This window comes from Engystomops pustulosus, chromosome 6 (genome assembly GCF_040894005.1).
Source record: "Engystomops pustulosus chromosome 6, aEngPut4.maternal, whole genome shotgun sequence".
In the NCBI taxonomy this organism is placed as follows: Eukaryota; Metazoa; Chordata; class Amphibia; order Anura; family Leptodactylidae; genus Engystomops; species Engystomops pustulosus.
The window spans coordinates 27,020,405-27,048,135 of NC_092416.1; the positions used below are offsets into that span (position 1 = coordinate 27,020,405).

The 27,731-nt window shown below is 43.2% G+C and overlaps 1 protein-coding gene and 1 long non-coding RNA gene across 2 annotated transcripts in view; one reads left to right on the forward strand and one right to left on the reverse strand.

Moving 5' to 3' along the window:
- The first annotated feature begins 5,002 nt into the window (after positions 1-5,002).
- ALDH4A1 (aldehyde dehydrogenase 4 family member A1) lies at positions 5,003-27,632 on the forward strand. Its single transcript, XM_072155246.1, has 15 exons — positions 5,003-5,148; positions 11,091-11,184; positions 13,157-13,249; positions 14,325-14,372; positions 14,480-14,635; positions 14,955-15,104; positions 15,192-15,266; positions 18,859-19,046; positions 19,218-19,291; positions 20,438-20,634; positions 21,044-21,091; positions 21,832-21,984; positions 22,813-22,934; positions 23,412-23,530; positions 25,467-27,632. Exons 1-15 carry the CDS (start codon positions 5,108-5,110, stop codon positions 25,577-25,579), a joined length of 1,671 nt encoding a protein of 556 aa, XP_072011347.1. The 5' UTR covers positions 5,003-5,107; the 3' UTR covers positions 25,580-27,632.
- LOC140134718 (uncharacterized) overlaps positions 20,691-27,731 on the reverse strand; it is a 52,696-nt gene continuing 45,655 nt past the window's right edge. The window contains exon 3 of the long non-coding RNA XR_011856377.1: positions 20,691-20,768. This is a non-coding gene — a long non-coding RNA (uncharacterized lncRNA). The remainder of the gene's footprint in view (positions 20,769-27,731) is intronic.

Genomic DNA, 27,731 nt, shown 5'->3' on the forward strand with positions numbered 1-27,731 from the left:
AGGGGCTTATCCTGCCCTGCTAGGCTGCAGCTGGTTGTATCTGGCTGAAGAAGGAAAACTAGGGGAATCCTACAGGGTTTTCTTTTTTTAATTATTGATAAAAAACAAAAAAATTGTCTGTCCCCCCCTCCATAATTTTCCTTCGTAGTGTAGATAGTCTGGTTCTGCGGCTCTTCCTGACACCCCTGGAGGCGGTGGGTGCCGGGGTTATTATTTGGTGCTAGCATGGTCACCGTCTATAAGATAGTGAAGTATTCAATGTTATAAAAATAAATAAAACTCACTTCTTGAAAAATAATCCAAAGGGTCCCGAAACCTGTGAAAAAAAAAAAATAGAAAACATTAATGTATATAATAAAAATGACAGTTATAATGCTACTTAATTGTCCTCCAATACTTTCAGTGCTACCTTCCTGCATGGAAACTTATAATGGACTCTCTGCTCTCTTGGCTGCTTTTCTATTTACATGCGCAAATTGTACAAATTGTGTAAATGCATCCTTTTTTACTATGAGTGACATCTACCAGTTTTACTGGTGGTAGACTGTCCAAACTTATATGTTCATTGTTTAGCAAAGATTTTTTTCTGATACCTATTATGCTGCAAAATTTGTTGGTAGTATTCAGACTTCATGATGCCCTGCACACGGTCAAGCAATCCAGTGCCAGAGGCAGCAAAGCAACCCCAAAACATCAGGGAACCTCCGCCATGTTTGACTGTAAGGACCGTGTTCTTTTCTTTGAAGGCCCCTTTTTCTCCTGTAAACGCTTTGTTGATGCCTTTTCCCAAAAAGCTCAACTTTTGTCTCATCTGACCAGAGAACATTCTCCCAAAATGTTTAAGGCTTTCTCAGGTGAGTTTTGGCAAACTCCAGCCTGGCTTTTTTTTAATGTTTCTGTGTAAGAAGTGGGGTCTTCCTGGGTATCCTACCATGCAGTCCCTTTTCATTCAGACGCCAACGGATAGTACAGGGTGACACTGTTGTACCCTCGGACTACAGAGCAGCTTGAACTTGTTTGGATGTTAGTCGAGGTTCACATCTAGGGAGGTGCCACAGTGCCAGGGGCTTTAAACTTCTTGACGGTAGACACAGGGACATTCAGGTTTTTGGAGATGGACTTGTAGCCTTGAGATTTGCTCAGGCTTCCTCACAATTTTGATTCTCAAGTCCTCAGACAGTTCTTTGGTCTTCTTTTTTTCCATGCTCAATGTGGTCCACACAAGGACACAGGACAGAGGTTGAGTCAACTTAAATCCATTTCAACTGGCTGCAAGTGTGATTTAGTAATTGCCACCACATGTTAGGTGCCACAGGTAAGTTCCAGGTGCTGTTCATTAAACAAATTAGAGAAGAATCACATGATTTTTCAAACAGTGCCAATACTTTTGTCCACCCTCTTTTTATGTTTGGTGTGGGATTATATCCAATTTGGCTTTTTTAACCCCTTAACGCTCTGCGCCGTAGCTCTACGGCGCAGAGGTATAAGGGAAGTATGAAGAGGGCTCACGGGCTGAGTCCTCTTCATACAGAGGTGGGGGTTTTTGCATTTTGCACAAAACCCCCACCGCTAATAACCGCGGTCGGTGCTTGCACCGATCGCGGCTATTAACCCTCTAAACGCCGCCCGCAAAGTCGCGGGCGGCGTTTAAAAGACGGCGGCGCGTGGGCGCCGCCATCTTTTTTTCGATCGCCACGCCCCCGAACGTCATCGGGGGGCGGCGATCGGTTACCATGGTAGCCTCGGGTCTTCTCTTGACACGAGGCTACATGGTTTATGCAGGTTCGTTACAATGAGCCAGTGGCTCATTGTAATGTAAGACCTGCAAAAACGCCATATATTGCAATACTGTAGTATTGCAGTATATGGTAGGAGCGATCTGATCATCTAGGGTTATTGTACCCTAGATGGTCTAAAAAATAGTGAAAAAAAAAAGAAAAAAAAAAGTTTAAAAAATAAAAAAAATTAATAAAATATTAAAAGTTCAAATCACCCCCCTTTCCCTAGAACGGATATAAAACATAACAAACAGTAAAAATCACAGACATATTAGGTATCGCCGCGTCCCAAAATGCCCGATCTATCAAAATATAAAAACGGTTACGGCCGGCGGTGACCTCCGAGGCGGGAAATGGCGCCCAAATGTCCGAAATGCGACTTTTACACCTTTTTACATAACATAAAAAATGAAATAAAAAATGATCAAAATGTCGCACAGACCTCAAAATGGTAGCAATGAAAACGTCGCCTCATTTCGCAAAAAATGACCCCTCACACATTTCCGTGCGCCAAAGTATGAAAAAGTTATTAGCGTCAGAAGATGGCAAAAAATTTTTTTTCTTTTTTGTACACATTCGTTTAATTTTTGAAAATGTATTAAAACACAATAAAACCTATATAAATTTGGTATCACCGCGATCGCACCGAACCAAAGAATAAAGTAGGCGTGTTATTTGGAGCGAAGAGTGAAAGTCGTAAAAACTGAGCCCACAAGAACGTGACGCACGTGCGGTTTTTTTTCAATTTTTCCACATTTGGAATTTTTTTTCAGCTTCGCAGTACACGGCATGTTAAAATAAATAACATTACGGGAAAGTAAAATTTGTTACGCACAAAATAAGCCCTCACACAGGTCTGTACACGTAAAATTGAAAAAGTTATGGATTTTTGAAGTTGGAGAGCGAGAAATGAGCCGGAAAACCCTCCGTCCTTAAGGGGTTAAAATTCTTTTTGTGGTTTTCCATTGAAGACAAATTAAAGCGGTTGTCCGAGTTTTGAAAAAAAACTATATGTGGCCGGGAGCGGGCAGCCTAAAACAATAAAGATGTACTTACCTTCCGGTGCCCTTCGGTATCCAGCGCTGCTGTCGCTCCGGCCCCCACACACAATGGATAGGGATGGATAGGCGTACCTGGCCACGGCCGGCCGGAAGCTGAATGACGCGCTGCTCCAGCGGCCATGTTTGTTTACATGGCGCCTGGACCGGAGCGACAGTAGCGCTGGAGACCGGAGGGCACCGGAAGGTAAGTACATCTTTATTGCTTTAGGCTGCCCGCTCCCGGCCACATATAGTTTTTTTTTCAAAACTCTGACAACCCCTTTAAATGAAGATAATAATACCAAAGAATTTCTGATTGCTATTATTATTTTGGAAAAAAATGAGTATTATCTGACATAATTTCAGGGGTGCCAATACTTTTGGCCACCACTGTACATTGTCCAGCATGATTTATCTGGCACAGAATACAACTGTGGGGTCTAAAGATACACTGAACTGTTTACTGATCTATTTATAAATCTCCCTCAATCAAAAGTATTGCAGATTGTAAATAAGATAGTCCAGATATTAGAGTCACAATTAGCTCTCTAGATCTGACAACATTACACATGTGACATCAACATTAGAGTAGTGGGGTCAAACATTTTTACTTGTTGATAGTAACAGCTGAATCTGCTTTCTAGATTGGTAGGGCTTAGTGGACTGTACCCTCAGGGCGCGTTCACACGTTCCGCTAGCGCCGTGTTCATAACGCTGCGCTAGCGCACAGGGGGCGGAGTTTGGGGCGATCGCATATGCGTTTCCAGAGAAACGCATGCGATCGGGTTATTAATTGCATGCGTTTCCCGGGAAACGCATATGCGATCGGCCCGAGCCCCGCCCACTGTGCGCTAGTGTCGCCTTATGAACGCGACGATAGCGGAACGTGTGAACGCGCCCTCAAAGAACTTTGCAAGTTCTTGTCCAGCACCAATCCTTGGTGTTACTGGTGGTGCACTGGGTTCGGTACTCAGACCTGAACAGATTTTTAAAATCTGGGTTTGGACAGATCAGTCATGTGGCATGTTTGTATCTTTGCCCAAGTAAAAGGGGCTGATCTGCCATACCAGGCAAAGCCACTTCTGAATACAGGGCATTGTGCTTTAGGAGCAGTGAAGAGACTGTAATGTATGTATTCGGATACTGTCAGACCCCTACTGCTATGATAGTGATGACCTATTTTGACGATATGCGATAAATATTGATATGCCAGATTGTTTTTAGTGGTCATAACAAATACCAGCAATGATTGCATACATCATAGTGGTGCTGCTCATACTAGAGATGTCTGACAGTAGTGTATCCCCTTCTCTACCAATCAGATCATAGTCATAGGGTGACAAATAAAACGGAGGCTTTATATGTAGAGTCCTGTGTGTTATTACAAGTACACAGGATATTATAGGAATATCTTTGAATCTAGATTTGCCCTTTGCATTGTGCACGACTCAAGTAATTATTTCGCAAAGAAAAAAATGTAACCTCCACTTCCACACGTGATCCAAAAAAACACACTATGAGATGAGGATTTATAAATTGTTAACTACACCTTACTATGAAAGTGAATATAAACCCTGTTCACTCTATGCGGCTATTATCCGTTAATATGACGTTATAACACGACTGAGGACGTCACTACTCTCCTTATTTTGACAGTGACAGAAGCCCAGGGGGGCGTTATATGTTTGGCGGCTTTCTATTGGATGGAACATTCTAGTGTGTAATGTGATTGGCTGAGGGCACACCAGCCCTCGGCTCGTACCATTCGGTTCCCTATATAGGTAATAAACCGCACTGTGATAATAGAAGTTACCGGAGACGTGACGTGTGTAATACGAGGTGACGTCAGAGATTACCGGGGACAGATGACAATATATACGCACAGGAAATCTTATAATAACGACCCATGCGCCCCTTTAGAACTCCAGAATGGTTTAGTCCAAACAGATTCTCCTCGGTTATATGAGGCGGCTCCTGATTGGCCGCTTCTACCTGTCAGTTACATTGTATCGGTAGTGACAGCCGCAGCGTCTAGCAGCCTGTGTCCTGTACACACAGTGAGCAGGTTACCGCAGGTGTATTATCACAGTGCAGGGTCACCGTCACCACGTGTCACACAGCATGATCAGGGGGGAAACTAGTGACCCTAAGAACTCCTGACCCACCCCCAACACCGCCCCTCTCTGATCTGCCAATAGGAAGTCATGTTACATGCAGGACCCCACCTCCTCCACACTGAGCTGAGTGCAAGGTGAGCCCAGCCTGGGGTAGTGACATATAGCCGGGAACATGCTGCACATTAGGAGGGCCCTGAGACAGTCCTGGGCAGGGTGAGTACCCCAACCCCCTATATAATAACCCCCTGATCCTCACTGACAGGTGCCCCCACCCATAATGGACCCTAGAACCCCTATAGAACATGATGTTCTGCCAGTGCAACCTGCTGTGCCAGCCTGATGTGTAAGGTGTAGCATGGCAGCACTGCTCCCTTCTGTATTATCTACTATACCAGTGTCACCCCCTGTGCTATGCCAGCCTGATGTGTAAGGTGTAGCATGGCAGCACTGCTCCCTTCTGTATTATCTACTATACCAGTGCCACCTCCTGAGCTATGCCAGCCTGATGTGTAAGGTGTAGCATGGCAGCGCTGCTCCCTTCTGTATTATCTACTATACCAGTGTCATCCCCTGAGCTGTGTCTGCCTGATGTGTAAGGTGTAGCATGGCAGCACTGCTCCCTTCTGTATTATCTACTATATCAGTGTCACCCCCTGAGCTATGCCAGCCTGATGTGTAAGGTGTAGCATGGCAGCACTGCTCCCTTCTGTATTATCTACTATATCAGTGTCACCTCCTGAGCTATGCCAGCCTGATGTTTAAGGTGTAGCATGGCAGCACTGCTCCCTTCTGTATTATCTACTATACCAGTGCCACCTCCTGAGCTATGCCAGCCTGATGTGTAAGGTGTAGCATGGCAGCGCTGCTCCCTTCTGTATTATCTACTATACCAGTGTCACCCCCTGTGCTATGCCAGCCTGATGTGTAAGGTGTAGCATGGCAGCGCTGCTCCCTTCTGTATTATCTACTATACCAGTGCCACCTCCTGAGCTATGCCAGCCTGATGTGTAAGGTGTAGCATGGCAGCGCTGCTCCCTTCTGTATTATCTACTATACCAGTGTCATCCCCTGAGCTGTGTCTGCCTGATGTGTAAGGTGTAGCATGGCAGCACTGCTCCCTTCTGTATTATCTACTATATCAGTGTCACCCCCTGAGCTATGCCAGCCTGATGTGTAAGGTGTAGCATGGCAGCACTGCTCCCTTCTGTATTATCTACTATATCAGTGTCACCTCCTGAGCTATGCCAGCCTGATGTTTAAGGTGTAGCATGGCAGCACTGCTCCCTTCTGTATTATCTACTATACCAGTGCCACCCCCTGAGCTATGCCAGCCTGATGTGTAAGGTGTAGCATAGCAGCACTGCTCCCTTCTGTATCACCTACTATACCAGTGTCATCCCCTGAGCTATGCCAGCCTGATGTGTAAGGTGTAGCATGGCAGCACTGCTCCCTTCTGTATCACCTACTATACCAGTGTCATCCCCTGAGCTATGCCAGCCTGATGGGTAAGGTGTAGCATGGCAGCACTGCTCCCTTCTGTATCACCTACTATACCAGTGTCATCCCCTGAGCTATGCCAGCCTGATGTGTAAGGTGTAGCATGGCAGCACTGCTCCCTTCTGTATCACCTACTATACCAGTGTCACCCCCTGTGCTATGCCAGCCTGATGTGTAAGGCGTAGCATGGCAGCACTGCTCCCTTCTGTATTATCCACTATACCAGTGTCACGCCCTGAGCTATGCCAGCCTGATGTGTAAGGTGTAGCATGGCAGCACTGCTCCCTTCTGTATCACCTACTATACCAGTGTCACCCCCTGAGCTATGCCAGCCTGATGTGTAAGGTGTAGCATGGCAGCGCTGCTCCCTTCTGTATTATCTACTATACCAGTGTCATCCCCTGAGCTGTGCCAGCCTGATGTGTAAGGTGTAGCATGGCAACGCTGCTCCCTTCTGTATCACCTACTATACCAGTGTCACCCCCTGAGCTATGCCAGGCTTATGTGTATGGTGTAGCATGGCAGCGCTGCTCCCTTCTGTATCACTTACTATACCAGTGTCACCCCCTGAGCTATGCCAGCCTGATGTGTAAGGTGTAGCATGGCAGCACTGCTCCCTTCTGTATTATCTACTATACCAGTGTCACCCCTTGAGCTATGCCAGCCTGATGTGTAAGGTGTAGCATGGCAGCACTGCTCCCTTCTGTATTATCTACTATACCAGTGTCACCCCCTGAGCTATGCCAGCCTGATGTGTAAGGTGTAGCATAGCAGCACTGCTCCCTTCTGCATTATCTACTATGCCAGTGTCACCTCCTGAGCTATGCCAGCCTGATGTGTAAGGTGTAGCATGGCAGCGCTGCTCCCTTCTGTATTATCTACTATGCCAGTGTCACCTCCTGAGCTATGCCAGCCTGATGTGTAAGGTGTAGCATGGCAGCGCTGCTCCCTTCTGTATTATCTACTATACCAGTGTCACCTCCTGAGCTATGCCAGCCTGATGGGTAAGGTGTAGCATGGCAGCGCTGCTCCCTTCTGTATTATCTACTATACCAGTGTCACCTCCTGAGCTATGCCAGCCTGATGGGTAAGGTGTAGCATGGCAGCGCTGCTCCCTTCTGTATTATCTACTATGCCAGTGTCACCTCCTGAGCTATGCCAGCCTGATGTGTAAGGTGTAGCATGGCAGCACTGCTCCCTTCTGTATTATCTACTATGCCAGTGTCACCTCCTGAGCTATGCCAGCCTGATGTGTAAGGTGTAGCATGGCAGCGCTGCTCCCTTCTGTATTATCTACTATGCCAGTGTCACCTCCTGAGCTATGCCAGCCTGATGGGTAAGGTGTAGCATGGCAGTGCTGCTCCCTTCTGTATTATCTACTATACCAGTGCCACCTCCTGTGCTATGCTATGTTCTATCTCAGGGACCCCCACTCATTTCTGGTCCTGAACACCTCTTATCATCCTAAGCATTTAATTGTGTATAAAACTTAAAAAAAAACCTATAATATTCAGCTGCAGGTCTTTATTTTTCCCTTATAGTGTGAATAAGGTCTGTAGGAATCTCATCCAATACTGTAAGTGCTATGGAAACTCCACCTGTAAATCCAGAAAGACAATCCTTTGCATATCTTACATGTTGATACTTTCTCTAAGACAAACCATGCAAATTAGATAGCGATCACCTGATCAAGAGTTCACCCTCTAGTTATCTGTCCAGACAGCCATGTAAACATGCACGCCCAGCTCAGCACAATACTGCAGGTTTATTTCAGGGTTGTAGAGGTCATCTGGTGCCAGACGCTTCTGTCCACTGCCTATCAAGGTATCTCATGCTGAAATGCAATGTGCTGGGTCATTGTTTCTGCTTTTTGGGGACAGTCCCAAGTACTTATTGTATGCGGCCAGTTCTGACAATATTCATCTATTGTGAGAGGGCAGCTTAAAGTGTTTGTACCAACCTTTTAAAGGACATCTACCACCAGAAAGAAAGACTGTATGGAAATGAGCCTGAGGGGCTCTAGGCTCCATTAACACCTATGGAATCTGGAGCCCCTCCTGCTCATTTGCATACAATCCTTCATCCTGGTGGTAGATGCCCTTTAAGTTAACAAGCTGATTGTTAGGAGTCAGAAAATTAGGACCCTACTGATGAGGAGAACAGGGATTCTATTCGTACTAATGGGCGGAGAGGACAGCCAAGCATATGCTGCTCCATTCAATAGTAACACAGTGTCAGAAATTGCTGAGCACAGCGCTCTTGATCTCCGGCATTCCCATTCACTTTCTAAGGGAGTGCTGGAGATAGAGTACAGAACTCAGTTATTTCCAGTAATGCCATGGAGAATGAATGGAGTAGTACTCAATGTGCTGCTCCATTTACTGAGGAGAAACTGCACTGCACTCATAATCAAGTGCAGTCATGGGTGATCAGACCCGTCAGCATGTTATCCCCTATCCTGTGATATTTACTCTAGGAAAACCCCCAAGAGTTACAGTATATGGTAGAAAGCAGTGTGGAACAGGACACCATAGAATAGGTTATAAATATTCCTTGCAGGTTGTAACTTCTACAGAGTAGAGAGAGCCAGAAGCTGATCAATGTATAGTGGTCTGGCAGAAGCTAATCGCCCCTAGGCATGAAAGGATCGGACATGTTGCAATCCATCAGCATGATCCTTCCCTCCATATCACCATTAATCTTATCCTATTTGTTTTAGAGTACAGGCAGTTCCCGGGTTACATACAAGATCGGTTCTGTAGGTTTGTTCTTAAGTTGAATTTGTATGTAAGTCAGAACTGTATATTTTATAATTGTAACTCCAGGCAATTATTATTTTTTTGGTCTCTGTGACAATTGCGTTTTAAAAATGTTGTATTGTCATAAGATCCAGGATCAACAATAAAGCTTCATTACAGACACCTGTGATAACTGTTACAGCTGATCATTGTAGCCTAAGGCTAAAGTACAGGAAATTACCAATATCCAGAGGTCCATTTGTAACTGGGGGTCTTCCGTAAGTCGGGTGTTCTTAAGTAGGGGACCACCTGTATATATATTTTAGTAGTTGGATTTCCAGCTAGCTCCATTCTGTGTGGACTCCGTGTCATGTCATCATGGTGATCCGGAGTTTACATTCATTCTGCTTTATAGCTGCTATAGTCAGACAGCTACTATGTATGACCTGGATCTGCCAATGACACATTGATAAAGAGTATATGTGGTATCAGCAAGGTTATTTCTATGCGAAGTGCACACACTTCTAGCTACAATGACATGGACATTGGCCTTTTTTATTTTTTTCTCCAAGACAGTTTTTAGGAGCAAAAATATAAAGTGATATCATTAAACAGATCCCCATCACTTATCACTAAGCTGTTGGAGAAGCACATCAAGTGATCTTGTATAATGCTACAATGGTGCAGAAACCAACATTTTGGTAAGCTTTGTCTCAGAACAGAGCTTTATCAACCATATAAACTATGAACTGTATTCTAACCATATGGGCATTGTTAGGACAGGGAAAATATCTTGTGCTTCACATAGTCTCTGTCCCTGCCTACCTGACAGCCCTGTGCTAAACCACAGGTGGCAACTGGGTAACAGTTCCTACCCTGGATAAGTGTGCAGTAGAGACACAATACAGACTAAAAGGCATACAAACTGGGTTGAAAAGACAAAGTTAATGGTTGCCCCAGATATGAATAAGCAGGTATATACAGATTGACCTGAGCCATCCCAGAAGCTGATTGGAACAGCCCTCCAGCAATCCCATAGAACTGTGTGCACACACATTCCCTAGAGAGAGGCTGCTTAGCTGTCAATCAGCTTTCTGCAGAACATTACACCCACATTGATCTGTCAAACCTTGCTCCAGCTCCAGTTCCCATGGGATTTTTGCACTTTTTATGCAGAAAAAAAATTCCGAAAAGTTTCAGGAGAAAAATAAAAGGTTTATTGCAAGTGAATTTTTCTTGCACATCCAGTGTTGTGTTACTAATTCTATAATCTGTAGTGAAAACTCAGTGTACAACTGATATACCGCATATTGTATACATGCTGCAGGTACATTTTCTTAGCAGATTGCCAGACATCCTTAGTATTCTGTAAAATTTCAAACATTTGGCTACCGGTTAAACTTATTATCTGCCGCTTTTTTGTAGCATACCTTACAATAAAGTAGAGACTGTCAGGCACTGCCGGGCCGACACCTGCTTAATACAGATGAGAATCCACATATGTCTGACTACTATAATTACTTACACAATGTGACCTATTCCTGTCACACCGCACAACCCCTCGTGGGAAGCAGCTGACGGATCCCACAGATGGATCATCAGCTGTAGAAGTCATCTGTAGTTTCATTATTCTAATTATATTTCACCAATGGGACAGGGCAGTAATGTCTTATACGTATACAGATACAACGTAACAGCTAATCTTCCAATAATAACTCACATCTGCTCTGTAATAATTCTCAATTCACAGATCAGTTTTAGTGACAGCTGCATTCATTTTCAGGGCTTGTATTCTGTAACATATGTCCATGTTAATTTTTATACTCTATACCCAATATACCTTTTTTATCCTAAAATGTGAAAGTTTGGAGGATTGTAGGAGGTCCTGGGTGTGTAACCAGTTCTGTGTTTTCTTTCCAGGCTGCGCTGGCATCACTGCGCAGCCGCCGAAGTGAAGAATGAACCAATTCTGGAGTTTAAACATGGCAGCCCGGAGAGAGCAGCTCTGCAGAAGGTAGGTACCTCTTGTATTCCCTGTGCTATAACAATGTGAAAGCATCTTATGTAATAACTTGCTGTGCAAGAACTTTATTACACCTTATTAATTATTTGTGTTTATATTGAGAACTGGGTGTTACCATCGCTCTTGTCAGAGAGGTGCGGCCCTGGATAGATCTTCACTCATGAAGTCCTCATACATCAGTCCCTGCTATCAATACACATGTACACAAGAACCATTTCAGGACCTTTGAAGGTCCTCCAAAGGTCCTGTAACCACAGATTTAAATCGGCAGAAGGGAAGCATCCTCCGATTCCCAAGAAGCCGATTCTAGCACCATATGTATAAAGTTATTCCAGACTTAATCTAGGGCAGTGATGGCTAACCTATGGCACTGGTGCCAGAGGTGACACTCAGAGCCCTTTCTGTGGGCACTCAGGCCATCACCAGAGATGACTCCAGATATATTCCTGCAGTCCCAGACAGCCCAGGACTTGCTGTGTACAGAGCTATTTTAAAGTGACAGCTCTACCTGGGACTATTTTCTGCTTTATTGGTGTCCTCAGGAGCTGGTATCAATGAAAACTGTGACAGAGAAGGGAGTATAAATCACAAATTAAATTTCTGTGTTGGCACTTTGCGATAAATAAGCAGATCTTTGTTGCAGTTTGGGCACTCGGTCTCTAAAAGGTTTGCCATCACTGCCCTATGCTATAACAATGTGAAAGCTTCTTATGTAATAACTTGCTGTGCAAGAACTTTATTACACCTTATTAAATATTTGTGTTTATATTGAGAACTGGGTGTTACCATCGCTATCATTGTCAGATTGTCAGAGAGGTGCGGCCCTGGATAGATCTTCATCCATGAAATCCTCTTACATCAGTCCCTGTATCAATACACATGTATCCAAAGGTCCTGTAACCACAGATTGAAATTAGCAGAAGGGAAGCATCCTCCATTCCCCAAGCAGCTGATTCTAGCACCATATGTAGAAAGTTATTCCAGACTTAATCTAGGGGATATAATATTCATACAGCCCAGGGCCCATAGTGGTCTTAATCCACCCCTGCCTTTATATGTATATTTATTGAAAAGTGCATTTCTAATCATGAATAGTTCTCTAACTTTTTAATAGTATTCAGTGAGTGGAGAAACTGTAGTTTAGATATTATATGATTGGAGAAGAAATGAGGAGGCTGCTGTGCAGTAATATTACACATTTGTTGTGTACATGAATTGAGTGTCAGGGTGATGGATCCAGTAATCATTATATTTTTTAGGTTGGTTGGATGATTCCTAGTCACATACAGTCAATAATTCACTATAGCCTTGCTGATGTAGCGTCTTGTACTGTTGTACCTTGGTTCTTTGGCCAGACATGTCCGCTGTATCTGTACTCATTAGATGTATACATTTACTATTTTAGACTTCAAAAACCGGGTCAACCAGTCTATATGCTTAGAGAAGTTCATCTATTAAAAACTTAATGCTACACACAAATTTTAGTCTATTTAGGGCCCTTGGTTGGACCGGCGAGGTTTAGCTGCATTGACTCTGGTACAAGACTGAATATTTCACAACTTTTTGGCGTGAGCCCTTAGCGTCGCTGAATGTGCCAACTTGTGACTACTCCATTGTACTTTGCCTGGTTTCGGGGGCTGCCAACCGATGTTAGTGTATTTGTATCGGATTTTGTTGGGTACTTTTGATAAAAATGTATTATCTTGTGAATGTAATAACTATTCTGTATGTCTGGAGACCTGTTTACTACAGAACTTGTGCACATGCATTGCAAGGCGGCTATCTACAAGATACCGGATACCACGGCCATTGGTGCTCATCTGGGGAGGGATGGGGGTGGTGGTAGGACTTCCCTTGTATGTTGGGTTTTTATGGTTTAAAACTGTTTACAAAATAAAAGATATTTGATTAAAAAAAAGATGTGTATAATATCAGGCTCCTTGTCTTATTTGCCCTCTTCTAGGCACTACAAGATCTTAAAGGTAAAACTGAAGAAATCCCCTGTGTGGTGGGGGGAGAAGAGGTCTGGACCAAGGATGTCAGATATCAGCTCTCAGTAAGATTTCCTGCTGCTGAACCAGATTAGAAGAATTTTATTTCAGAAATGTTATTGCTCAGTAAAAGACAGTACAAACTTGGTTTCCTTTGACCCACCAAATCATCAATCCTTAGAAAAGAAACTTAAAACGAAAATTCGTATCAGCTCGTGTCTTCAGCGTGTGCTCAGGATACCTCCTGGATCTTGGAGTTTGAAGATGCAGTAGAAGACAAAATTATCCAGCACCAGCTTTGGCATAAAACATGGCATATTTTATTGAGCCTACTTTATTGAGAAAATTTTCTCAAAAATTGTGCGAACATAGGCATCGGTTCAGAAGAATACAAATGTGCTTGCAAAAACGATGGAAAGACAAAACTGCACAATCCTGCGCCCTTACTCATGGTTAAAGGGGTGTTCCCAATTAATGTTATAGTTTGCATTATAAAAAGGTATACAACTTTCCAATATACTCTATGTATCATTTCCTTACAGCTTTCTAGATCTCTGCTTGCTGACAGTCTATACAAAAGCTTCTATGTTACTTCCAGTGAACAGAAATCTGACCATGGTCACACAGGTGCACAGCTTGTTATATCACACAGCTCTGATTACTCTCTGTGATACTAATGAGCTGTGCACCTGTGTGACCATGGTCAGATTTCTGTCCACTGGAAGTAAACGTAGAAGGTTCCTATAGTATGACAGCAAGCAGAGATCTAGAAAACCATAAGAAATTGATACAGAAAGTATATTGGAAACTTTTATGACTTTTCATTATACAAAAAAATAACATTAAATTTTCTGTAATGGGAATACCCCTTTAAATGACCTTAAGTAGGGGACCGCCTGTATTGTGTGGCAGCCTTGGCCCCTCACTATCAGGATGGTCATAATGACATATCAAATATTTCTTATGTAGTAGATAATGTGCTTTCAGACACAAAAAACAGTACAAAAAAGATTATTTGTTCCAAGAATAACTATTCAACATCTGCATTGTATGTACAGACTTCTCAGAGACAATACCATAAGCCTTATCTATGGCTGAGACGTACACTCAGTATTCTTTTCTTATTATTTCTCTTCTCAGCCTTTCAACCATTCACACAAAGTGGCCAAGTACTGCTACGCGGATAAGGTGAGCCCAGGCAGTGTCATGATATATAATGTTATGGTCACACAGTATCTATAGATGTATCTAGATATTTCTGTTTGAATGATTTTGATACAGTCTTTGTGTTGCAGGATCTGCTCAATAAAGCCATCAATGCTGCCTTGTCTGCTCGCAAGGAGTGGGACCTGAAACCGGTGGAAGATCGGGCACAGATATTCTTTAAGGCTGCAGATCTTCTCAGTGGCCCCAGAAGAGCGGAGATTCTGGCAAAGACCATGATCGGACAGGTAAAATCCACCCGTCAGACGGGATGCCCCATCTAGCTTCATGTCTTATCCACAGTTATAGGAAACTTTATTGGATTCTATTTACCCTACAGAAAATCTAAGAATGCCTAAATGTGACACCCTTCTGTATTTACAACACATATAGAACACATATTGGCCTTTCCTACATATATCTTCCTAATGCTTCCCTATATGTTTGTACAGATTGTAAGATTGGTATTTTTGACTCAATGAGTCAAAGTGTTATGTCAAACATCTCCAGTGAAGGTACCATCCATTGGCCTGCTTGCTTTTCATTCCACTACTATTTTCCTTTTAGGGTAAGACCGTCATCCAGGCTGAAATAGATGCTGCGGCTGAACTTATCGACTTTTTCCGGTTCAATGCCAAGTATGCTGTACAGCTGCAACACGAGCAACCCATCAGTATACCCATCAGCACCAACAGCATGGTATACAGGGGCCTGGAGGTAAGTGGCATTGATGATATGAGGTAAATGGAGGTCAGTCAAATAAAAGCACTGAATAATCATGACTCCTCTCTATTTCTTCCTTAGGGTTTTATTGCTGCTGTGTCTCCATTTAACTTCACAGCTATTGGGGGGAACCTCGCTGGTGCTCCCGCCTTGATGGTAAGTCTTTGTGAGTGATGTCTACGAGCTGTAGTCCATTATATCAGGCAGAACATCCAGTGTGTGTTTGGCTCTGACCATTGTAAACGTCAGTGTTTACAAAATAACTCACATTGCTACAATGTATCTATATGTCTCTGGGACCGTAATGATAGAACGCATCATGGTGAATCATGGGGGATACGCCATGAAGCTCCAGCAAGGAATTTGCGCAGGTTATAGCTAATGGGGTGCGTAAGGTGTCCACACCCCCTCGACGTTGAGTTGGCATAAGGTGGGAAGGAGATGTAATACTTGGTCGTGCTCCATGAATTCCAACATTATTAAGGCTTGTACGATAAATCCCCCAACATCTGTCAAAATGATTGGAACTTTGTCTCAAACGCTTTTGTGAACCGAAGCTTAGAAGTTGTTTTCACTTGCAAAACATTAAAAGTAACAGCTATGGGTGTGGAACCAGTTCCCTGAGGGTGTGGTGGAAAAAGTTCATGTGTTTTGTAAGCGGTAGCAGTGACTGAGGACTGACCCTGATGGAAGATGTTGATGGACATATGGATGGACATACAAGTTGGGGGACAGTTCGTGCTACCCCTCACCTGACAGTCATTGGATAATCGGGCTACACAATGTTTCACCAGGGTTGGTTAATTTGACTCTGCCACAGGAGAATATAGTGTACAAACACCACGGCTCCCTGGACAAGTTCTAGAGAGTGTAGGACTCCTGGTGCTCTTCCCCAGATACCCTTTTTAATGTCCGTAGTTTCAGAGTCTCTCACCCGTTTTAAATTTTTACTATGGTTCTTCTAACTCGATACAATACAAATGGTAACTGAGTGATGGACGCCCTTCCTGTACCCCTCTGCACATTGCTGACAGGAGGGATTTCCCAATTTACAGGGAAAAGACGGCTGAGTATCGTGTTTCCTAACCCTAGTTCAGTGATGGCGAACCTATGGCACGGGTGCCAGAGGTGGCACTCAGAGCCCTTTCTGTGGGCACTCAGGCCATCCCCCCCCCCAATTTCACCAAACAGGACAAAATCCACCAAATCTTCCTGCAGTCCCAAGCAACTTAAGGGATGCTGCTCTCAGTGCTATTTTAAAGCGCTATTGGCTGTTTGAAACTGCGGGAAAAGTGACAAGGTTTTGACAGAACTGCATTGTCTTTGGAAGTCCTTCTGCTGGACCCACCATTCTTCCTAGAGAAAAGCTACAATGACGGTCTGAACTTATTTGCCCACCTTCTTTCAACTCTATTGGTGGCCTTAGGAGAGCCAATACAATTGAATGATGTGGAAGAACAGGTAGCAATAAGCTACTGCTAGAAATGCCATGTTGGCACTTCATGGAAAATAAGTGGATTCTGGTTGTAGTTTGGGCACTCGGTCTCTGAAAGGTTCGCCCTCACTGCCCTAGTTGCTTTTACTTTACTGTATTGCTTGCCTGACACCACTCGACCAGGATGGTTATTGTTATATGTAAAATTTGGGGAGGGGGTTTAAAGGACACCTGTCATCAGGTCTGTCACTAGTCCTGTCACCTCTACCTGTTGCAGCAGCTCACAAGGATCCCATCCCAGGCTTTATCTAGTTATTTCATACATTATTCATTGTAAAATCATCTATTCTTTATCATGTAAATGAGGCAAGTCACATGGTCAGAGGCAGTGATGTCACCCCTGTTACCCCTCCCCTCTCCTCCCCCTGCTCATGTCTGTGTGTAATGTATAGTAAAGCATGGCTAGTGTGTGTGCTGCATCTGCTGACATGCTGCATCGTCCTAATACACAGAGACACAGACATCAGCTACACAAGTACCTATAACATGGCTGCCTGGAGCTGCTGTATCTCTCCTAAACACAAACATGCACACACAGGCTGCAGGGGGCGTGGCCACCACCACCAGGAAGCACATCATTATACAGCCTCACATCATTATACAGGCTGTCAGTCATGCACTGGGGGTGTGGCTGTACCTCCCACTCATGAATAGAGTGGACAGCTTGAATATGCTAATGCTTCATTGGACATTTCACAGGTCATTTGCATACAGCTTTAGGACATTGTCCCTCTACATGCCTGTAAACCTAAGCAATGAGGTAAGCAATGAAGGGATAGAGGCAATGTTCTCTAATGGCAGTTTATGAAAATATATTTAGTTTAGGGGGGTTATTTTGCATGACGGGTTCTCTTTAAGGCTGTTGCTTTGATGCAGAATTCTCCACGAATGGCGAATTATTACGTTATGATGTACGTTGTTATTTCTGATGTACCTCAACTAATGTTCCTTGTTTCATTCATCTGTCAATAAAGCGATTAAAAAAAATAAATAAATAAATTCAGGTGTTAGGGACATATAGCAATAGGGTGTATTAGGTGCAGTGTTGGTATCTATTTCCTGGTTTATACACTGGTTGGGTGTCTCCCCTGACCCAATCCCAGCCTTGATTTCTACTTGTTTTTTTTTGTTGATTTTTATCTGCAAATATTGATATTTATGTGGTCTTCAAGGTCTGGTACTGTTGATAGTTAAGTGTGGTGATCCTTCACTATCTGGTTGTGATATGCTTTTTAATTGTACTTATAAAAGTTAGGTTTTAACATGCTCTGCTTGCCTGGAGATATGGATAAGCTCTAATGCAACTCCCTGATCTTTTTGGGAGAGAGAAGCAAAGGCCAGAGTGTGATTTCTCCCCTGGCCTGACCAAGTTGAGTCTTCACATATGCGTAGGATGGGGTGACCAGGTGAACTTCAATATGAGTCTTATAACCTAACAATGGGATTAAGTGGTCAGACTTTTTGCATCAATAACTTTGTTTCAGAGAGGGAAGCAAACCATATGAATTTAAAGACGTCTGTGTATGTGCGTGCAACCAGAATTTGGAAATGGTTGCGGAATTACAGGTTTATTTTACATTTAGGAGATACATGGGACAGTTCTCATTTTCATCCGAAGGAGCCTCATAGCAGTCCATATACTCATAAAGATTATGCCGAATATGAATGTTCCCTTATAGTAACTCCCCATCAATTTGTATGACTAGTGTAATCCCTGCAGCTGGTTAATCTCATGTTATTTGCACATATTCTATCAGTGTTTCATCTCTGACACCTTAGTGAGTTCGGATGGGAATGTCTCTCCCGTCTAGATAAATACAGGGTGATGTGTGAGCGGAGAGGAAGGGGCCGGTGATTAAGATCGGGTGTCGTGTCACCTGTACAATAGATACAGGCAGAAAGTATTTGCAGGTGCAATATTTCATTCTCCGTAGGATCAGGTGGCTTCACATCTGTGGTTGTCCCTGCAGCTTGTGACACAATGTAGAGGTTGGACAGTCAAGATAACTTTGACTATTTGTATATTTCAAGGGATGTTTCATAATCACAACTTTTTATGCCATGTGTGTCTGTAAGAGAGAATATGTCCTACTGGAATAAAGCTCATACATGAGACATGGTGGACCCCCAGCACTGGCCACCTATCCTGTAGATATAGGAAATTAGTGCCTGGTGTTGTAAAGAAACACTCTGTCTGATACTGTCTTCTCTTTGCGCACAATATAAATTTCCTTATCTTTTTCCTTGGTCCAGGGTAACGTGGTCCTGTGGAAGCCTAGTGACACCGCCATGCTGTCCAATTACACAGTGTATAAGACCCTACTAGAAGCCGGCCTTCCTCCTAATATCATCCAGTTTGTTCCTGCAGACGGCCCAGTGTTTGGCGACACGGTCACCGGCTCGGAGCACCTCAGCGGAATTAACTTCACCGGGAGCGTTCCGTAAGTGTCATGGCTTCAGCATTATAATCTATGTAGCTTTATAGTAACATTGTAAATACAGGATATATTTCTGCAAACTTGTTTAGACTCCACTTATAGAACTGCAGACTTTGTAAGTTTCACTAATGTGTTAAAAGGTTAATAGTTTAGTTTTGGGTGTTTTTTACTTAGAACTTTCAAGCGGCTCTGGAAACAAGTATCTGAGAACCTGGACCGATATCGGACGTTCCCACGATTAGCTGGAGGTGAGAGATCATTCAGCTACAATATGTGACTGTATAGGGAAACAACTCTCATCTCTTGTGTCATGCTAGTTGTCCCTCTCCCAAGAAAAGGAGTCTTTACATAGAGAGACTGAACATCTGTCCTATTGTACAACTTCTCACCGCTGAGGGTCTGTTATAGTTGTATCTAGTGAAATATTCTTTATCAATTCTTTTAAAATTTAAAGGGGTGTTCCAGGACCATTATGTAGGATATCAGATTAGGTGATCCGAGGACCTGCACCCCCATTGCATGTCTGGTGGAAGGTAGTGATGTGTTGTTAGCAAACGAGCCGCCTCTAAGAGCTGTCTCTTGTTCGTGAACAATGTGACATTGCCCCTAACAGACTCACCACACCCCCTTTAACCCGATACAATCTGGTTAAAAGTGGAGTGGTCTGGGGTGATTGACTGGCCTCCAGCTCCCTATTATATATTTAATAGGGAGCCGATCAGGAGCCAGAAGTGCAGGCTCTTCTTAGTGAGCAGAGTCTAATGAGCCAGCTCGCTAAGAAGAGCCGGATTTCCCATCACTAGTGGAAGGAGCTGCACTACATTCTCTGTATGGATTACATTGGTCCACTAACATATACCCTTAGATGCAACTCTGCTCTGTAGTACAGCACTTCAATCGCAACAAATTGCCATAACTTGCACAGATGACACTACAGACTGTATGAAGATACATTTAGTCAGGGAGAGGAAACCACTTGTTTTTCTTGCCTTATCTATAGTGTCAGGACAATGCATAATGCTCAGTTAAGTTCATCTTCCAAGTTCTCTTATCCCTTAAATTGCAACAATGACTATAAATATTGGTATGAAAGGGGTTCTCCAGAATTTTGTTATTGATCACCTACTGTCATGATATCAGGATCCCCAGGAGACTATCCATATACGCGGTTTTTGACAAGTGATGTCACATAACCTGTTTGCAGGGAATTGGGGGCTGAGCCGTAATACCGTACACGGCCACTGTGCGCTGCTTGGTGATCAGTGACTGCAATGATCATACAACGCAAATTACAAATCAGATATCCTTGATCATTGGGAAAAATTCATGCATGACTCTAGTTAAAGGGGTTGTCCAGGATTTTCCAATAAAAGCGACTTTAATCTCCTATGCAGAATGCGGAGGGAAAAACTTCCATTTTGTCCACAAGTCGGCTGATGTTGAGAGCGCGGTGAACGGCGTCCTTCGTTCGGCCTTCGAGTACAGCGGTCAGAAGTGCTCGGCCTGTTCCCGGCTCTACGCACCCGACTCTCTGTGGCCCCAGATCAAAGCTCGGCTTCTGGAGGAACATGGCAAGATCAAAGTAGGAAATGTGAGTACGGATTTCCACCTCTCGTAGGGACTTTCTTTTTTTTTTTTCCTCGGGAGCTCAGCGGGTGTCTGATGGGATTAGAGCCCGCGTTAGGCCGCGGCTAATACCTGCTGAACCATCCGCCTTCTCTTATCCTGTCAGGGAGGAAGAGAAAATGAAGAGTTAGGGAATGCGGCAGGAATTTATTGTAAGTAGCCGTTAACCCGATACGTTAATTGAATAGAAGCGCCCGTTCCTTGTCAGGTGGGAAGTGTAATTTTAGAAGCTGGAGGTTGTGCGAGGATTTAGTCCATGTTCCCACTCCGCTTTTTGATCCATGACAAGCAGTTAGGAGCTTTGGGTAACAAATTAATGAAGTGTTGGATCCTGATATTCTCTGATCTGGATTCTCTGCTTTTAATTCCCTCAGCCTGCAGATGACTTCAGCACCTTCACGTCCGCCGTTATTGATGAAAAGGCAAGTACCCCGATCCTTCTTTCTGCCTGCGTTTTATTAGATCAGTTTATAATCACATGTTATTATTGCTGGAAAGGCTACGTAGACTTTTTTTTTAAATTCCTTTAATCCGGAATCAATAGAATCCTGGATTGTTAAACATTCTAAATTGTCAGACAGTTCTACAAATGTATCTTCCACAATAAAGAAAACACATACAGATGGGTCCCTAAACACAAACTCGACTTACAGACCTGCCACCATAGACATTGTTAGAAAAACTGCACTGAAATTTCCCTCTATTGAGTCGCAATGTGTCTGGACACACAGTCTAAACAGTCATGAGTTAGATGTAGGCCTCAAATGAATTCTGGGTAGTTGCATTGCTTCTGCTCCTCCTGTAGGAACACATAAAGGATACATATGCAGGCAGTCCCCAGGTTACATACAAGATAGGTTCCATAGGTTTGTTCTTAAGTCGAATCTGTATGTAATTCGAAATTGTATATATTTTACCATTGTAGATCGAGACAAAAAATTTTTTTGCCCCAGTGACAATTGGAGTTTCAAAATTTTTTTGCTGTAATTTGACCAAAGTTTATCAATAAAGCTTCATTACAGACACTTTACAGCTGATCATTGCAGTCTGGGACTATAGTAACATGCAGAGGGGTCCATCTTTAAATAGGGGTCGTCTGTAAGTCGAATGTCCTTAAGTAGGGGACCGCCTGTATCTGAGCGTTTGTCTTCTTTCCCTTCAGTCATTCAGACGGATCCAGGGCTGGATAAAACACGCTCAGGAGTCTCCCAGTCTGACCATCCTGGCAGGGGGCAAATGTGACAACAGCGTTGGGTATTTTGTGGAGCCAACAATTATCGAGACCAAAGATCCCAAGGAGAAAATAATGTCTGAGGTATGGAGTTTCTGATGAATATCTCTAATAGATTGTAAGCTCTTGCGAGCGGGGCTCTGATTCTAATTGTTGACCATGCTATTGCTCTGTAAGGTCTTATTTTGTTTGCACAGTATATGTATCCTGTGATCTGTATAGCGTTGAGGAATATGATGGCGCTATAGAAATAGAGATTATTCAGTATCCGCAGTATATGGATAACATGGACATCGCAGCGGCTCAGTGGTTAGCACTACAGCCTTGCAGTGCTGGGGTCTTGAGTTCAAGTCCCGTCCAGGTTGAAGAGTTTGTATGTTCTCTCTGTGTTTGCGTGGGTTTCCTCCAGGTCCTCTGGTTTCCTCCCACACTCAAAAACATACTGGTAGGTTGATTGTGAACCCCATGAGGACAGGGACAGATTGGACAAGCTCTGCGCAGCGCTGCGTAATCTGTGTGCACTATATAAATAAAGAATTATTATTATTAACATGCTTATTTGTTGGGGGTCGAAGGGCTGAGACCCCACTGATCACAAGCTTCCAGTATCAATCACTGTGTATAGGACAGAGTACAGGATTCGGCTTTCTCTGGCAGTACCATAGAGAGGGTACCAGCAAAACCTGCCCCTTCATTTATAGGGGGGGATGGGACCCCTATTCTTATGATAAGCGTTGTTCTTGTGGTCAGACCTCTCCAATCCTCTATCCTGTAGAGAATAGTGTTTCACATGTTATAACGGGGCATAAATCAAGGTCCTGTGGATAATTTTCTGATTATGTGGGGACTATAATGTCAGGTCCCCTCTTAACTACAAATTTTCATGTATTTTACCCTTTATTTTTCTTGCAGGAAATCTTTGGACCTGTGTTAACGGTTTACGTCTATCCAGAGAATAAGTACAAAGAGGTTCTGCAGCTGATAGACTCCACTTCCCCTTTTGGCCTCACGGGGGCAGTGTTTGCACAAGACAAGTAAGTGCTTGCTCCGTAGGGACTAGAATTCAGTCTGGTAGATACAATTTATTGCAAGTTTAATAAAGATAAGAACCTGGCACCAGACATGGCATAATAAATCTATATCTCTTATCTGCTGTAATCACTTTATGACTAGAGGTGCACACAATCAGGTCAATATTAACCCCCTTCCTATACAGAATAATGGAATAATAGAGCGGTAGTCTTATCTAACCCTCTGATAACAGACAATAAATCAGCAAGTCATTGCAGATTACCAAAACTTTGCCTAGACCAATAGTCCACACTATTTGTGGTCCTTATGTGCAGTCTCTTCTCTCTGTAACCTTTATCTGTAATTTCCAGTTGTAGTAGCACTGAGTAATTCCTATGATTCCTGGTCTACAAGGAATTACAGATTTGTGCTGCTGATATTCATTCTCTGTAGTTATATTTCACCTGAATTTACATTGTATTGTTTCATTTTCTGCTCAGAAATGTTGTGCAGGAGGCGACCGCAGTCCTGAGAAACGCTGCTGGAAACTTCTACATTAATGATAAGTGCACGGGAGCAGTGGTGGCTCAGCAGCCATTCGGGGGATCCCGGGCATCAGGTTGGTTCACAGATCTTTTATCTCATTGAAATGGAGAATTATTAACCAAGTTCTCAAGTAACAAGTAATTTACTGCTGAGGCTCTGTACAGTAATGTCACGTTATAGAAACCATCACCCTCCCCAATGTATTATACTGTAAGATAATTCTGCACAGTAACAATCACCAGAATAGTTTGTGCAGCTCTGGAGTATAATACAGGATGTAACTCAGGATCAGTACAGGATAAGTAATGTCATGTATGTACACAGTGACTGCACCAGCAGCAGAATAGTGAGTGCAGCTCTGGAGTATAATACAGGATGTAACTCAGGATCAGTACAGGATAAGTAATGTCATGTATGTACACAGTGACTGCACCAGCAGCAGAATAGTGAGTGCAGCTCTGGGGTATAATACAGGATGTAACTCAGGATAAGTAATGTCATGTATGTACACAGTGACTGCTCCAGCAGCAGAATGGTGAGTGCAGCTCTGGAGTATAATACAGGATGTAACTCAGGATCAGTACAGGATAAGTAATGTCATGTATGTACACAGTGACTGCACCAGCAGCAGAATAGTGAGTGCAGCTCTGGGGGTATAATACAGGATGTAACTCAGGATCAGTACAGGATAAGTAATGTCATGTATGTACACAGTGACTGCACCAGCAGCAGAATAGTGAGTGCAGCTCTGGGGTATAATACAGGATGTAACTCAGGATAAGTAATGTCATGTATGTACACAGTGACTGCTCCAGCAGCAGAATAGTGAGTGCAGCTCTGGAGTATAATACAGGATGTAACTCAGGATCAGTACAGGATAAGTAATGTCATGTATGTACACAGTGACTGCACCAGCAGCAGAATAGTGAGTGCAGCTCTGGGGGTATAATACAGGATGTAACTCAGGATCAGTACAGGATAAGTAATGTCATGTATGTACACAGTGACTGCAGCAGCAGCATAATAGTGAGTGCAGCTCTGGAGTATAATACAGGATGTAACTCAGGATCAGTACAGGATAAGTAATGTCATGTATGTACACAGTGACTGCACCAGCAGAATAGTGAGTGCAGCTCTAGGGTATAATACAGGATGTAACTCAGGATCAGTACAGGATAAGTAATGTCATGTATGTACACAGTGACTGCACCAGCAGAATAGTGAGTGCAGCTCTGGAGTATAATACAGGATGTAACTCGGGATCAGTACAGGATAAGTAATGTCATGTATGTACACAGTGACTGCAGCAGAATAGTGAGTGCAGCTCTGGAGTATATAATACAGGATGTAACTCAGGATCAGTACAGGATAAGTAATGTCATGTATGTACACAGTGACTGCACCAGCAGCAGAATAGTGAGTGCAGCTCTGGGGTATAATACAGGATATAACTCAGGATCAGTACAGGATAAGTAATGTCATGTATGTACACAGTGACTGCACCAGCAGAATAGTGAGTGCAGCTCTGGAGTATAATACAGGATGTAACTCAGGATCAGTACAGGATAAGTAATTTCATGTATGTACACAGTGACTGCACCAGCAGCAGAATAGTGAGTGCAGCTCTGGAGTATAATACAGGATGTAACTCAGGATCAGTACAGGATAAGTAATGTCATGTATGTACACAGTGACTGCACCAGCAGAATAGTGAGTGCAGCTCTGGAGTATAATACAGGATGTAACTCAGGATCAGTACAGGAGAAGTAATGTCATGTATGTACACAGTGACTGCACCAGCCGCAGAATAGTGAGTGCAGCTCTGGGGTATAATACAGGATGTAACTCAGGATCAGTACAGGATAAGTAATGTCATGTATGTACACAGTGATTGCACCAGCAGCAGAATAGCGAGTGCAGTTTAGGATTATTATAACTCCAATACATGATATCTAATGTGTATTTCTGTATAGGGCATGTGTAATATAGTAAATTTACTTTTTCAACAGGAACTAATGACAAACCTGGGGGTCCACATTACATCCTGCGCTGGACATCGCCACAGGTCATCAAAGAAACCCACGTTCCTTTAAACGAGTGGAAGTACCCCTACATGCAGTGAGACTGGAGGTCCTACACGTGGCGTTTCCCCCCCTCATTGATAATCCTGGAGACTACTGAACAGTATTTTTAGATGCATATTTTATTTTAAAATTTTTAGCCAATTATTTTAACAAAAAATCTACCTTTATCCCAAACTCCTGCATTTCTTCCAACCGCAATACAAACTCTTTAGCGCCTGGATGTGGACGCCTTGAAACCGGAGGCGATGGAAATCCTAATTAAGACAATCGTATTACGCGTCCAGCACCTGCTCTAAGCCGGGGGAGGAACAATGACCTGCGGATCTGATAAATCCAGGGATATAGCGATATAATGCCGCCATTATTCCATTCTCTGGCGCTAGGAGGTGCGGAGCCTCTGCTGTTTTGTACAGGGATTGACTTTGTTACATACGTGGATCTAATGTTACAGACTGTAATGATCAGGATTTGTACGGCTTATGGTGGTTTCCGTGTTATCTTAGGACTCTTCATATTGCACTTATGTCTGTGGAGTCTGGTGACGCGCCTTTAGTCCGGTCACTTCTGATTTTTCCCCTCCATTACTCTCAGGTAGCAGTCTATAGGTCGGCGCTCCCTACCAGCGTTTCGTTATTTTAGGTTGTAATGAATTATATGTTTTACAATGTTGCCAAATGTATCTTATAGTACAATCTGATTGGTTTTCAGCATCTAGTGATGGCAGAGCTCCATTAGTCTGGCATCTGATGGTCTAGAAAGCCTGATGAGGCAAGTTAAAGGGGTTGTCCAGCTGCTTAAGTTATAAATAGAGTTTTCCCCTATCCACAGGGTACGGGATGACTTTTTGATCAGTAAAGCCCCACAAATCATGACAACGGGGGCTCATTGGACTCCATATGAACAGAGCAGCCAGTCGCACATGCTCCCTGCTGTCTTGCTCATACTCTATCTGACGGCTAATAGAGCGGCAGCGTGCATGTCCGATCTGCTGGTCCATTCATTTAGGGTTCAATGGACCACCTCTTGATAAATGGGGGAGCCAGCACCAATCTTTAAGATGCCTCCTGCCATGTGGATTGGGGATAAATTGTTGTCACTGGACAAACCCATTTTCAATTAACTCAAAATATCTTTCTGCAGCAACGTGTTCAAGATGAACAGACCCCTAGAAAAAAAGTTTTTGCCTTATATTTTGATTTCACCATTCATCAATAGACACCTTGGCCTTCTTTCTAAAATCAGCTTTTAAAATATTGTTAATGAGGCAGAAGGGCTGGGGGGGCATTACCAGAGCCTCTCTGTGCTTTAACTTGTTACAATGTCTCCGCCTCCCTCTGCATGAGAAAATCTCCTGCATAGTGAGTGGGGAAGTGTAACTGACTGTGAATCTGCTGCACGGAGGAGCTCTGGTAACTACCCCCTCCCCCCCCCCAGCCCTTCTGGTTCTTTAGCAAAATTTTAAAAATTGATTTTATTCTCTTCCCACCATAAAGGTTTTCATGCTTTCCCCCTCTAAAACGCACTTATCTGCTGTATGCAATCTCCTTATCTTACCTGCTAAGAAGGATAACAAACTGTGGATACTGATAGCAGCAGCACAACCAGCTACTTGCAGGAGATGCACAGACTTTGTAGCGGCAAAATAGTTAAAAAAATTTTTAATTTATATTAATATAAATATCAGAAGTCCTGGGAATGTCAAATTTTTACTGCAAGTCTCTAGTTTTTAAAAACTTATTTGAAAAGTTAATAAGAAGAAATCTGGAGCAGAGTCCTGCCAAAACTGTAACAGTACAAGTAATAGTAAAATAATTTTATATCTGTGTATAAGTATCCACAAAACCTGCCACAAGAATTAACTGGAACCCCCAAAATCAATAAAAAGGCTGGAGGAATGATGGATGATGTCCTGGAATGTATAGTATGTTACGCTTGCTGATTACTTAGTGACCACTAGATGGCAGCGCTTACAGTCTGATCTATTGCTGGCGTTCTGTTACTGTAATTATGTTGCTATAAAATGTACATGTGATTATAGGAGACAAAAATAACTAATAGTAACTATTAATAATAAAAATCCTGTGCCTTTTACATATTTGTTGTATCTTTCTTTATCTTTGCTTTAGTACATAAGCTCCAAAGCCTCTATAGTTGGGTCGTATAACTCGCGCCCAGCACGCTGCTGCCTGC